Source organism: Cydia pomonella, chromosome 12 (assembly GCF_033807575.1).
Source record: "Cydia pomonella isolate Wapato2018A chromosome 12, ilCydPomo1, whole genome shotgun sequence".
Classification (NCBI taxonomy): Eukaryota; Metazoa; Arthropoda; class Insecta; order Lepidoptera; family Tortricidae; genus Cydia; species Cydia pomonella.
Genome location: NC_084714.1, coordinates 11,791,355 through 11,805,808, shown reverse-complemented (window position 1 = coordinate 11,805,808; position 14,454 = coordinate 11,791,355). Strand labels below are relative to the sequence as shown.

General features: G+C 37.9%; 1 protein-coding gene across 1 annotated transcript; it reads right to left on the bottom strand.

Moving 5' to 3' along the window:
- Nucleotides 1-5,879: 5,879 nt before the first annotated feature.
- On the bottom strand, nucleotides 5,880-10,465 carry LOC133523580 (uncharacterized). The gene is made up of 2 exons (XM_061859245.1): nucleotides 9,402-10,465; nucleotides 5,880-6,035 (listed from the first exon to the last, which is right to left on the bottom strand). Exons 1-2 carry the CDS (start codon nucleotides 10,271-10,273, stop codon nucleotides 6,026-6,028), a joined length of 882 nt encoding a protein of 293 aa, XP_061715229.1. The 5' UTR covers nucleotides 10,274-10,465; the 3' UTR covers nucleotides 5,880-6,025.
- Between the last annotated feature and the right edge of the window lie 3,989 nt (nucleotides 10,466-14,454).

The window sequence follows — 14,454 nt, the reverse complement described above, 5'->3', positions numbered from 1 at the left end:
CTGACAGGATAAAGAAATTAAAGTTTTACTTGTTCATTATCTTAATGAACAAGCTACCAAACAAGCTCCGAAATGTTGATATTTTTTCTAAGAAAAGTTTTAGAACCATGTATATATGTCAGTGTCAAATGTGACGTTTCTTCAAACATAAACGTCACTTTTAATCCTGACATATCCGATCCATATCGTATCTTTAGCAAAGTGGGTACTTTCACGGCCCGATTCGAACTTTAAGATACGTCAAAAAAATTGTAGGGTTACTGAATACTTACTTAATTATTAATAGTTTATACATCTGAGGTACAAAATTCCTTACCCATACCCATAACTCACTAACGGCAAAATTCTATTTCTACGTGCGATTTTTTTACGTACTTTTTTGTTTTTATAAAAAATGCCATGGATGCCATGGACGTAGTGGATATTTCTTTTGATAACCATTTTGTAAACAGTAGGGAAGTCTCTGATGTCACGTATATCATAACATGTTGTAATGACAAAATTTGGGTCATATTATAACATTACAAGCTATAAATAAAGACGGTTGCTGCTACTATAAGGCATAATTATGAGCATAGAATTGTTCTGTTTGTTACAGCTTCCTCATAGTGACAAATCGAACAATAAGGTTTGTGAGTTATGTCCACAGCCCACTAGGGTTAGCCAATTGTTGCACTCTCTATGACGTACGCCTGCTATTTTACGTTTAAATATAGCTTCGTCGTTCTATGTTAATGTGCCGTCGTTGATTAAATTCCAGACAAAAGTGAAATGAGTGATTTTTATTTACATATTGAATATATACAGAGATATTACTGTAACTAGCTTAAATCTAAAATAGGCCCTTGAGTCATTGTTCCAAAGATGCTGGCGGTATTTCCTCGTCGTATCGCAATGCTGATATATTGGCGCCAGCTCTTCGGTCACCAGTTATGTCAACCAGGCGATTCACGATTTTTGCAATAAATTTGTGCGCTCTGGGAGTTCAGCATGGACCTAGAATTTCTAATACGCGGAAGATCGGAAGATTCAGATTTCAGATTTAGGTTATTCGGACACAATACAAGCATTGTGTTTGAAATCATACAATATAAAAGTAACATATATTATATAGCTATCAAATAACTTTGTCAGTAGAAAAAGGCGCGAAATTAAAATTTTCCTTGGGACGATAACCATTCGCGCCGACATTTTTTAAATTTGCCGCTTTTTTCTACTACTGACGGAAATGGCTTGATAGACAATATAAATATATTGTTTCAAATATAAGCTTATACTATACATTTACTATTTAAAAAAACGGTCAAGAGCATTTCGGGCCATGCTCAGTGTAGGGTTCCATAGTCACCCTTCCGCCACAATAGGCCAAACTGGAGCTATTAGTATAGTAAATGTTAACCAAGGGATGAAATGATTACCTTTCACCTAAGTAGGCAAGGCCAAGGGATGAAATGATACCTTTCACCCCAGTGGTTAAGGCCAAAGGATGACATGATACCTTTCACCCGAGTGGGCAAGGCCAAGGGATAAAATGATACCTTTCATCTGAGTGGGCAAGGCCAAGGGATGAAATGATACCTTTCACTCAAAGCAAATTTGTATAATCATTACCTAACTAAAGTAATAAACATATGGCCATGATTTTTCCTTTAGGACTTAAAAAAATTGGAGACTGCATGTCTAAAGATAAATATCCCATAGCGAAAAACATTTAGATTGAAGAACGTGATATAGATGAAAAACACATATTTTAACAAACAGCAGTAATTTCAAAATGATTTTGTTCATTAAAGTATGAAAAAGTGAAGTATAGTAATAAGTCTTAGACATAATGCATTTTATATGACTCCTTTTTAGGGTTCCGTAGCCAAATGGCAAAAAACGGAACCCTTATAGATTCGTCATGTCCGTCTGTCTGTCCGATTCTGTCACAGCCACTTTTTTCCGAAACTATAAGAGCTGTACTGTTCAAACTTGGTAAGTAGATGTATTCTATGAACCGCATTAGGATGTTTACACAAAAATAGAAAAAAAACAATAAATTTTGGGGGTTCCCCATACTTAGAACTGAAACTCAAAAAATCTTTTTTCATCAAACCCATACGTGTGGGGTATCTATGGATAGGTCTTCAAAAATGATATTGAAGTTTCTAATATCATTTTTTTCTAAAATGAATAGTTTGCGCGAGAGACACTTCCAAAGTGGTAAAATGTGTGTCCCCCCCCCCCGTAACTTCTAAAATAACAGAATGAAAAATCTAAAAAAAATATATGATATACATTGCCATGTAAACTTCCACCGAAAATTGGTTTGAACGAGATCTAGTAAGTAGTTTTTTTTTAATACGTCATGAAATAAAAAAAAAAAATATTTTTTTCATCATACCCATACGTGTGGGGTATCTATGGATAGGTCTTCAAAAATGATATTAATGTTTCTAATATCATTTTTTTCTAAACTGAATAGTTTGCGCGAGAGAACCTTCCAAAGTGAAAAAAAGTGTGTCCCCCCCCTGTAACTTCTAAAATAACAGAATGAAAAATCTAAAAAAAATATATGATATACATTACCATGCAAACTTCCACCGAAAATTGTTTTGAACAAGATCTAGTGAGTAGTTTTTTTTTTAATACGTCATAAAATTTAAAAAAAAATTTTTTCATCAAACATATACGTGTAATGTATCTATGGATAGGTCTTCAAAAATGATAGTTAGGTTCCTAATATCATTTTTTTCTAAACTGAATAGTTTGCGCGAGAGACACTTCCAAAGTGGTAAAATGTGTGTCCAAAGTGGTAAAATGTTGAACAAGATCTAGTAAGAAGATTTTTTTTAATACGTCTTAAATTGTACGGAACCCTTCATGCGCGAGTCCGACTCGCACTTGGCCGCTTTTTATTATTTAATTTTCTACTCTTTCGTTCTAAAACTGTCAAATGTCAACGGCATTATTCATACATCCATTGAAACCGTTTTAGTGAAGCATATTTACATGAATAATGCCAAATAACTTTAACAACCCATTCAATGTCGTGAGTCATAATAACGTTTAACTGTGTATGTGCGTCTTTTCACTATAAAGGGGAGACGTTTTGCGATAGCTCAGAAACAGCTAAACTGATCATGTCATGTCCGCTATAGTTTTAATTTATTGTCTTTCGTAAGCTCTATTTCCATTTTTTTTTTTGGACCTATGTTCAAAATGTGTTTAACATTCATGGCAGTAATGTAAATATGGTTAAACATTAATGGGTCTCTTTCTTGGCTTTTCGTTCTGTTACATAATGTATTCAGTTTACCAAAAAAATTGTTGAATATCCTTTATTAGAAAAACCTTTCCAACAATACCCGACACTGTAGGGTTGAAGAAAAAAAAATCACCCCACTTTACTTGTAGGGGGGGGGGGGGGGTACCCTGTTTTTTTTTTTTGTTTTAGATTTTATTGTACGATTTGTCGGATTTATTGATTTATGTATCGATGCCATATTGCTGCTTTCTAGCACTAACGATCAAAAAAGAAGCTTAAAAAGCGTAGGTACCTATTTAAAAAAAACCATGAATAGTGTTAAGACAATACGTATTATGTTCATGTATCTTTATTGTTGTAACTAAAATTAAAATCCTAGGCAGGCTTTGGCATCTCTTTGAAAATAGGTACTTAATTTTATACATATGTAATGTAAATTGTATTTTGAGACTTGAATGAAAATAAGTAATTGATTTGATGTTTTAAATAAATAAAGACGATGACGTATTAAGCTTAATTCAATAATAAGATTGTGGAATCATATTACCGTCTTCTTTACTTACTTATCTATAAGTAGATATACGAATTGCCATTGTGGTCGATTTCTAAATATATTTTTTTTGTCAAATAGCTATTTGTAAGGTACTTATCCTAATAAATAATATTTTTACCTCAGAAGAATGTGTTATAAGAAGTACTAATTATGATGAAGAATACACTTGCATAAGTTGCAAAAATAAACTTTATTGAAAATCGTGTTGCAGTTCAGAGTCCATATTCATGAGTCCATAGTAAGAATTTGTTTTTAACGGACATAGTATCCTGCAGAATAGGCGTAGGGGTAGGCAGGGGCGGCGGCGAGCGGGGCGGAGTAGGCGACTGGGGAGTACGCGGAGTAGCCGGAGTAGCCCACCGCGGGCACTACGGCGGGAGCGGAGTACGCCACCACCTGGGGCTCGGGCTTGGGCTCGGGCTTGGGGCTAGCGAAGGCCACAGCCACGAGAGCGAGGAAGGCAAACTGGAAGAAAGATATTCATTTTAAAATAAATAGTGACACCTTTTTTAACCACAGAAATAAAATGGCAAGTCAACGTCAAAATTACCAAGCACTAGTCAAAAACCCTTGCACTACCTACCGCAGCAGATAATAAACCAAACTTAATTCATTTGAAATAATACTACCATCTAACTAACCGATCGCATGAAATCCTCATTCTATTCAAAATACTATTTTAACTTTATGTTCATTGTTCTAAGTCCAATGTTATAATCTCTACTTTTTTAAACGGTCGACAAGCTACCGCCACTACGGTATCAAGTAACATGGAAAAACGTAATTATTAAATTATAATTTGTATATCCTTGGATTATACGGGCCTATAAATCCCGGTCTTTTGATAGGCTTGCATGGGGATATAGATCCAATACGTAGAGGCCCTTGGAGAGCTTAAATTATAATAATAATTACACGGTAAACTATGCATGCAGCATGACATTTTCCTGAGTCTTATTATATTTCTTTATTTATAATTTCAATAATTCTAAGCCAAGATTGTGCCAGAAAAAACTTTTTCATAACTACACTAACTATGCTCATGTTTCTAACTTTCTGCGCAAAAACTGCGCAATATTAGTTTTTAGGCATCGTATTTAAATTAAATTCGGTAATATACATAATGTAATATGTTCAATGGTATTGAATACTTAACTAACTTTACTTTAACTAAGTTGATTTTTCATGTATTCGTATTTAATTCATAATTGTAACTCATTGTACATTTTAGAACAGCATAAGTTTGTATCAATAAAACTTTATCATAGGTATCTTTTGGCATAATATTTGAACACTCCCTATACCTATATTTAGTGCATATTAGGACCGTCTGGTCCCTCGCTAAATGTCAACCAACGAAGTGAAATGGCCAAGCTTCAGCGAGGTGAGAAGCCCCTCTCCACGTCAGTGCTTCGCTATTTTTACTCGCCAATTGTGTGACGTAGCTGTTACAAGCGTGACTGAAACTGACCTTTATTCGGGCTTTTGATGATATAACCACGTATTTACGCATGTTGTAGAACCTACCAAATTATGCTACTGGGAAACTAGCTACAACCATTAATAGATAGCCCTTTTACTGGGTAAATATACCTCGATCTGGTTTAAAAGCACAAGAAAATATGAGACCTGATTTATTAATTAAAATATTATTCTTTAATTTTGTTTAAGGGTCCACTATTTATTAATACAATTCAAGATAAGATAAAGATAATATATATATATATATATATAGGTAAGTACTTACGATTCTAGAGAACATGATTGATGTGATTGGAGCTTGTACTAGTAACAAGTGATAATGGTCCTAACACCAACCTCAGCTTATATACCACTAAAACAACCACGCCCGGCTCACGCAATGTACTTCATCTATTGACAAAAAATGTCCTTAATCTTCAAACTGATCGAGTATTCTGTAGACAAACTTGTATATCAGCCTAGACAATCAATATCCGTGATTCATCCTTAAATCACTATTGCATTTTTTTATAATACGTCGTGACATCGCATAATATCCAGTCTTCGGAGTTTTCATAGCACGGGAAGACTAAAGTGAGCTATGGCGTTGATATTATGATATGTATGTAAGTACTTAGCAATGAAACAAGTGCGTACGATGGAAGCTCGTTTATTACTGGCGCGCAGGCCAGGATACAGCGGACGCGCGGACAGAGGCGCGCGGACGTCACATGCATACATGTCATCTCCTCCCGTTTTAATTAAGGGAACCTGAGATGAAGAAATAAGCACTATTATAATATAACAAACTTATTTTAAACCTTATAATTAATTGCCTTAGATCTAGGTCGTAATTGATGACGACGTTGGGGATCGGGTGACGAGTTATCGGTCGAAGGGATAACCTGATCTTCGTTACTAGTTTCTGGTGAATCATTAAGTACTAACCGTCGCTCAGTCCCCATGTCCTCCCCCTCTGCTTCGGCATCCTCCCACCTCTCCTCAAGAACGGGTTCATTCCCTAAGTCCGAGCTAATAGTAGCTGGATTATTCACTACATCATTGTTTAGATCCGTTGATTGGTCTTGTGAGACTGCAGGCGAGGTGATAGAATCCGGAATCGCATCTGACAAGGTACCAGAGGATGTTACTGCTGAATCGAAGGTGTGACCATTATAGCTTTTGTTATTGTTCGTATATCGCAATATTTGGTCAACGTGGCGTCTACAATTTATGTTTTGGTCTATTACGTAAACGAGGTACATTCTACAACCGATTTTGCTAATTATTTTACCTCTTGTCCAATATGGTTTACGATTTTCAAAACATTTAACCCAAACGTCTTCGTTGACGTTAAATGAACGCGCTTGTTTACCGGGCTGGGCCGGCTGCGAGGAATGCATCGCGTCAGCAGTTTTGCCTTGCGGCGGTACTATGAGGTCTAATCTCGAACGCAACTCACGGCCAAACATTAGCTTTGCTGGAGTTTCTTTCGTTGTACAATGCACGGTAGTACGATATTCGAACAAATAACTCTGTAATTTACAATTTAACTGACTTATACATTGTGATTCTTGTTCTATAATTGATTTAATCATTTTTTTACAATTTCGTACTGCACATTCGGCGATACCGTTGCTAATTGGGTGATATATAGGTGAAGTTACATAATTAACACCCATCATTTTACAAAACTGATTAAATTCTTGGGATGCAATTTTAGTATCATTATCTGACACAATCGTATCAGGCAGGCCAAACCTCGTAAATAATAATGATAACTCTTTAATTAAATGTTTCGTAGTAGTACCGCAAGTCATGCCTATACATTCAACCCATTTGCTAAAAGCGTCTACCACAATCAAATACGTTCTTTGAGCTACAAGCATGTAGTCAATGTGAATGCGGTGCCATGGCCCCGGTGGCTGGCTCCAGCTGGCGGGGGGCGCGCGAGCGGGCGCGGCGCGCAGCGCGCTGCACACGGTGCACGCGCCGATCAGCTGTTCGATGTCGTGGTCGATAGCGGGCCACCACATACGTGATCGAGCATTGCTCTTAGTTTTAACTATGCCTAAATGTGATTTATGTAGCTCTTGCAATAATTTGTATCTTAACATTTTTGGAATTATAACACGATGTCCTCTCATTATACAGCCTTTTTCTAATTCTAAATCATTCCTGCAACGGAAATAAGGTTCAATTTTAGAACAGCGTATTTTGCGCGGCCAGCCTTGCTGAATATATTTTGTTACCGTAGCTAACGTTTTATCCGCCGCCGTAGCATTCTGAATGTCTTTATAGGTTAAGGGTGCTAAATTATATAGTTGCAACGCGTTAACGTTCAGTACACTGCACTGGTTTACAAGTGTGTTCCCCGCCGCGTTATCTACCGATGACGGACATGCGCGCGAAAAATAATCAGCAACTGTATTTTCCTTACCTGCAGTGTATTGAATAACGTAGTTATACGCGGATAAAAATATAGCGTATCTTACTAACCGGGAAGCCGTCATTACCGATATACCGTTCTTTTTCCCGAATATCGCTAATAAAGGTTTGTGATCGGTTTTTAGGATAAACGGTTCCGCGCGGCCATACAAATATTGGTGGAATTTTTTAATTCCGAACACCAACGCGGTCGCTTCTTTATGCAGCTGACTATAGTTTCGCTCACTGTCCGTCAGCGAGCGGGAACCATAGGCAAGCGGCCGCTCAACGCCATCGACGCCTATTTGGGACAAGACCGCACCAAGACCCGCTGGGCCAGCATCTACGCTGAGAAGGAGACGCGCGCTGGGGTCAAAGTGCGCCAGGACGCGCTCGGACGCCAGCTCCCCCTTCATCCGTTCGAAAGCGGCTTCGTGTCGCGGCGTCCACTCCCACCTCGCGCCCGCGCGCAATAATTCGTGGAGTGGACATAATATGCTTGATGCATTTTCTACAAAATTGCGATAGTAATTTACTAGCCCTAGAAAACTTTTAAGTTCCTTTATATTAGTTGGCCGCGGTGCGTTTACTATAGCGTCTACCTTTTTAGGACACTTGTGCATTCCATTTTTATCGATAATATGTCCCAAATAATCAACGCTCTTTTGGAAAAATGCACATTTATTTTTTTGTAGTCGCATGCCGGCGTCTTGAAATCTTTCGAAAACTAACTTTAGCCGGCCTAAATGTTCGGATTTTGTAGCCCCCGTAACACAAACATCGTCTAGAAAAACGGCTACACCCTCGATACCCGCTAGCAAGTTCTCGATAGCTCGCTGGAATACCGCCGGCGCGTTCGCGAGACCAAAAACGAGGCGCGTGTACATAAATAACCCTTTAGTGGTATTTATTGTGGTAAGCTTTTGGGCTTCGTCCGAAAGAACAAACTGGTTATAGGCCTGACTGCAGTCTAACTTCGAATAATATTCACCCCCACTTAATTTAGCAAAAATATCCTCTATCCGAGGTAACGGATATTTGTCTATATAAATATCATTATTAACAGTGAGAGAATAATCCCCGCATATTCGTACGCTGCCGTTTTGTTTTAAAACCGGGACAATTGGCGTTGCGTAATCGGAGTAGTTAACAGGAACTAGAATGCCTTCCCGCGTAAGTCTCGATAATTCATTTTCTACCTGAGATTTTAACGCAAATGGCAATGGTCTCGGCTTATAAAATTTAGGTTTAACGCCTTCCTTTAATTGAAGCTTCACCTTGAACTTATTAAAACACCCTAATTCGTCACGAAATAATGGTTCAAAATTTGATAACAATGTTTTTACTTCGGGATCAAAACATTCGTTTACAGCAATTTTATTATTACCTACTGCAAAATATATATCAAATTTGACCATAAATTCACGACCCAATAGCGGATTTGCACCGTTTTCCACAACATAAAACGATAATTGCCTCGTCACGTTACGATAGGTAACATCGGCCGCAAATCTACCCGCGGGAGTGATTTTATGACCGTTATAGAAACACATTCTCACATTGACCTTTTCTAATGGAATTCGGATGAAATGTTTTTCATATAGTTCATAACTAATTACATTTGAACCTGACCCCGAATCTAGTTCCATGCTTAATTTTACGCCATTATTAAGAACGACAGGAATTAATATGGGATCGTAATTGACGCACCTCAAATTGAACAGCTGGCATTCCTCACACTCACTGCTGCCGTCTCCAGACTCCTGGGCATCCGCCGACTGTCCGATAGCGATATTATTCACACGACTGGACGTGCACACTTTCTTAAGATGGCCTTTTTCGTTACACTTTTGACACCGGTACTGTCTATACCTACACCTATCCGCCGCGTGATTACGAAGACCACAAACATTACAACGGGGAGATGAGTCCGCGCTGTCTGCCGCGCGGCTACCGTGCCTAACGCGGCTCCCGTGACCTCCGTGACCTCCGCGGCCGCTGCTGCCGCTTTTCGTCGTGCTCGTCCGGAACACTGGTTCCTCCTTGAGCACCGCAGGGGTGGCCTTGGCCTGACGAGCACAAGCCGCCTGCTGAGCTAGCTCCAACGCCTTAGCGAACGTTAATTTCTCCACGTCCTGCTCACAGAGTCGGTCTCGTTCTGGACCCGCATTGAATCCCAGAACAAAACGATCGCGAAGCATCATTTCCAGAGCGGTTCCGAACTGACAGTGAACTGCCAGTCCACGAAGTCGAGCCGCCCAGTCTTCGATCTTTTCGCCGTCTGCCTTTACCGCGTTGTAGAATTTCGCTTTATCCGTGAAGGTAGACCTCTTTGGTACAAAGTGTCCATTGAGTAATCCGAGCAGATCCTCGTACTTCTCTGTTTCCACATCCTTTGGGTGCGCGAGGTTTACAAGTAGCCGATATGCGTCATCCGAAAGATGCGTTAATAAAACCGCTTTTTTCTTCCCCTCGTCCGTAATCGCATTTAATCCTAAAAACTGCTTCAAACGACTAACAAATATTTGCCAGTCCTGCGTATTAGGATCAAAGCTAGAAATACTGCCTAAATAACCGGACATTTTATAACACTTATAATATCTACGCGCGGGTATGCACCAGCCTCGTTAGCCACTGATATGTATGTAAGTACTTAGCAATGAAACAAGTGCGTACGATGGAAGCTCGTTTATTACTGGCGCGCAGGCCAGGATACAGCGGACGCGCGGACAGAGGCGCGCGGACGTCACATGCATACATGTCATATTAACATCGAAATTAAAGTCAGACTCACTTTCATTTTTCTCATTAGGAATTATAAGCCAATCATTATTAACCTTAAGCTTACGTTCCGATTGCGACTGCAGCTGCAAGGCTGAAAAAGCATTGCCACAACGTAAAACGGGCGATGTCACTAATTAGTTGTCTATCTCCTTAATAATATGTGAGATGGATTTGAACTTCCCAATGGCGATAACAGTTCAGAAACGACTACGACGCGATTTATCAAGGAAATCATTAGTGACATTCGCCCATTTCTCGCTACTGCAACGCGTCAGCAGTAACGCTGCTGCAGCCGTAATTCGAACAAGCTTTTGGGAAATATTTGGCCTAAGTATACTTTGTAATGTAACCTTGATACAAAATTACTGTCGTAAAAATAAACAACAGAAAATGAGAACAAAAACAACAGAATACATAAACTATTCATTTTAAAATAATATTTATATATACAAATGGTATGCGACAATAATTAAATGATGAACTTAGTAGTAGCTATATCCGTAGTTGTAGCTCGATCCTGGGTAGGCGCCGTAGCCGCTGTAGGAGAGTGGGGAGTACCCGGAGTACCCGTAGTAACCGGGGTACCCTGACGAGTACCCGCTGTACCCATAGCCAGAGCCAGGGTAGTAGTACTGGGGAGCGGCCAAGGTAACAGCCAACAAAGCAAAGACGAATATCTAAAACAAAACATAAACCGGTAAATTCGGTTGAAAAACTCATATAAATAAATGTTGTTATCTAATTATGATTACTTGTATTATTTCTTTGTTATTTGCATTTTGTTTTATTTGTGCAATAACCACAATGGTACAGTCAGCATCAAATGTAGCGGATCAAATAACGCTTCATAAGTACCTACCATTCTCTAACAGCTTAACAAAAAGTGATATCTTTAATATAGAACAACTAAGAATGTAAAAGATATATTTTTGAACGCGAATTTTAGAAAATTATCTACATTTCGAAAAGTTATACGGAATATCAGATACTTTTGGCGCGTTGCTTCATCCGCTACTTTTGATGCTGACTGTACCATCGGATACGAAGTCAAAAATATACCTTTTCCTAAACATGAAGGTACTGTGTACACATTTTTGGACATTTGTTCGTATCGCTATCTAATACCTTGACTGTACTTAAAATGAAAGGTATATATGCATTAAGACAAAAGTGGAGGTCCCGTGCGAAATCGCCTTTTCATGCAAACGTAGTCCTCATTTTCCTCTCTGGATATTAACATTATTGAAAATATTTGCCCCGACGTTTGATTTTATTTCGAAATTTTAATAATTATAAGAGTATGATAGATATGGTTAATATACATCAAATAAATACACTAAGTATTTATAAACACAACATAATACATATAAAACTTAAAATCTAAATCTAAAAATAAATAAAACTAATCTTAAAATAAATAATTAAAAACTATCCCCCTGCGGCATGGTGCCGTAGATGCTGGCAGCATTTCCTCGTTGTATCGCAATACTTATTCTCTGTGCGAGGAAGCTGCCAGCTCTACGATCACCGGTAGCGTCTGCTATTTTTTTGGATATTTCCTTGAACAGTGTAGATGCATTCGGACCCCACGGGCCAAGGGTCTCGACGCCAAAAGGTACGAAATCGTATTCGGGGCCGAGACCCCTATATTTGATCTTTTTTAATTTTTCGGCCGCCTCTGCCGCCGCGCCGGCTTTTGCAGTTGTGCCGTGGAGATGAGACGGGGCTAGGGTGTCTACACATGTGGCGTCCCACACCAGCACCCGTCCCATCTTCCACGGAATTAGTGACATTCCGTCCGGTCTCTTACCATCGTCTCTTACAATACATCAAATTGTGTAGAAATATTTTCCATAATGTCAATATCCAGAGAGGAGAATGGGGACTACGTTTGTATGGAGAAGCGGCCGTCCCCTTTCCTCTTAATGTAGATAAATTTCGCATGAATTACAAAAAAATGTTAGGTATTATAGTAAGCAAGAAGGTATCTACATATATGTATGTATACATATTTTTGTATGTATGCATGTTACCGTAAAACCCGATTTAAGTTAAAGGAAACTGTTACAACTCGTTTTCCCTAACTAACACTTTAAGTATTTTATAATGTTAACTTAGGAAAATTAACATTTTTATTCAATGCATCGTCTAGTAAAAACTAGGTTTCACCGAGGCCTTACGAAAAACTACTAAACGCGTTTTCACTAAAAACTAGTATTACGGTATAAAATAAAATAAAATATTTACACAATTAGTATGCAGTAGATTAATTTCTTAACTAATGATAATACAGTCATAATGGTTTATTGTTTTCATATAGGTGGTTTATATTTCAAACCAAAATATATCTAAACGTATACAATTGATTCACAGATACTGAGAGTTATTAGTATTAATAAGCCTTCACATTACGTTTAATCTTTTTTGTTACATGGACATCCATGAGACACTACTTGTCATCATAGGTCAGTAAAAAAACTACATCCTGGTCAATGTATGGTGCCTTTTACACAATATTTTTTATATAGGTATTACAGTTATTAATGACAATAACCTATGGGTATTTAAAGTAGATATTTCTTTGGTTAATATGTATTGAGTTACCTTGAAATGTGCGAAAATATATAAAATCAAAACAACATTTTGTATAAAGTTTCGTTTATAGAATCTAAAAGAATCTCTGCGGTTAACTGGATCAAAATCTATATAAATGGTTTTCTTTTGTGCAATAAAGATTAAAGAAAAATATAAGTCACCCGTTGTCATTTATTCGGTGACTAGTACCTATTTTTTAAGCACTTTTATTTAGCTTCAATCCCTATATATTTGTTTATAATATACGAGTATAATAGTGCTTCAAATCTTGTAATTAAAATTTAAACCACTTTCCGGTATCTGATTCAGGTGACATTCGAATTACTACCGTAATATGCAAGGAAGGAAGGTAGCGAAAGGAACTCCTGGATTGAAAATACAGACACATCGAGTTTAGGCTCATTAGGAAGGTCTCGAAAACGAGAGAAGAGAATGGCCATGCAAATGAGAAGAACAGTCGCCAATAACAGTGTGATACGAATCCTGGTATCTAATGTATTTATCTGTTTAAATATCGCCTAGTACTCACAGTTCAAGCTTTGCTAGGTCGATTTGTGTAAGAATGTCCCAAAATATTATTTATTTATGTAGTTATAATGATAATATGGATACATGATAATGTGAATGTTTCTATTGCCTGATACCTTTTCACGGCTACTCCGGGATTTTGACGAAATTTAGGATGGCCATTGGCTGCTTTTTTTTTTTTTTTTACTCCCTGGGAGAGTAAAGGGAAAATAAGACTGAATCATATGCGGACACAGCCATTTGTACGGTAGTATTATGCAATAAGAGTGAGGAACAAAATAACAATGAAGTTTACAGGATTCGAAGTCCATTAAAAACTTATCTCCGTATGATACTGTTATGTAGCATATCTACGTAATCAATATGTTAGAATAAACTTACTTACACAACATCGTATCACGAGACCACAACAATAGTAATACCTTTATGTACTCACCAGCTTAGCAAGCATGTTTATTTTAATAATACTCGAGTTACTTTTAGAAACCAAAACACGGTCCTCTGGGATCACACTAGTGTGCCTTTCAATCGAAACTGTTTATTTTTATTATTCCGTCTACATTTATATAGGCAGTTTCCGTCCTTGGGACTGCTGGAACAATAACATAAATACGTGTAACGTCTCAGTGGACATTTAATGTAAATTATAATGAATTCATACAAACGCAATGAAGACGAGTCTGGCATGAGCAAATAGGTCGCCTTTGTTAATTCTCCAAAACCTTAAGCCCGCAAATCGTTGCTCTGGTTGAATACACGGGCCGTTTTATTTATGGCAGTTGCATTCCAAAACGACGGATAAATGTACTCTGAACAAGGATAATGTAAGACGCAAAACAGTTTTAACATTGCCAAA

Coding starts and splice junctions, on each gene's coding strand:
- LOC133523580 (XM_061859245.1), bottom strand. CDS start 10,273: ATGTCCGGTTATTTAGGCAGTATTTCTAGCTTTGATCCTAATACGCAG.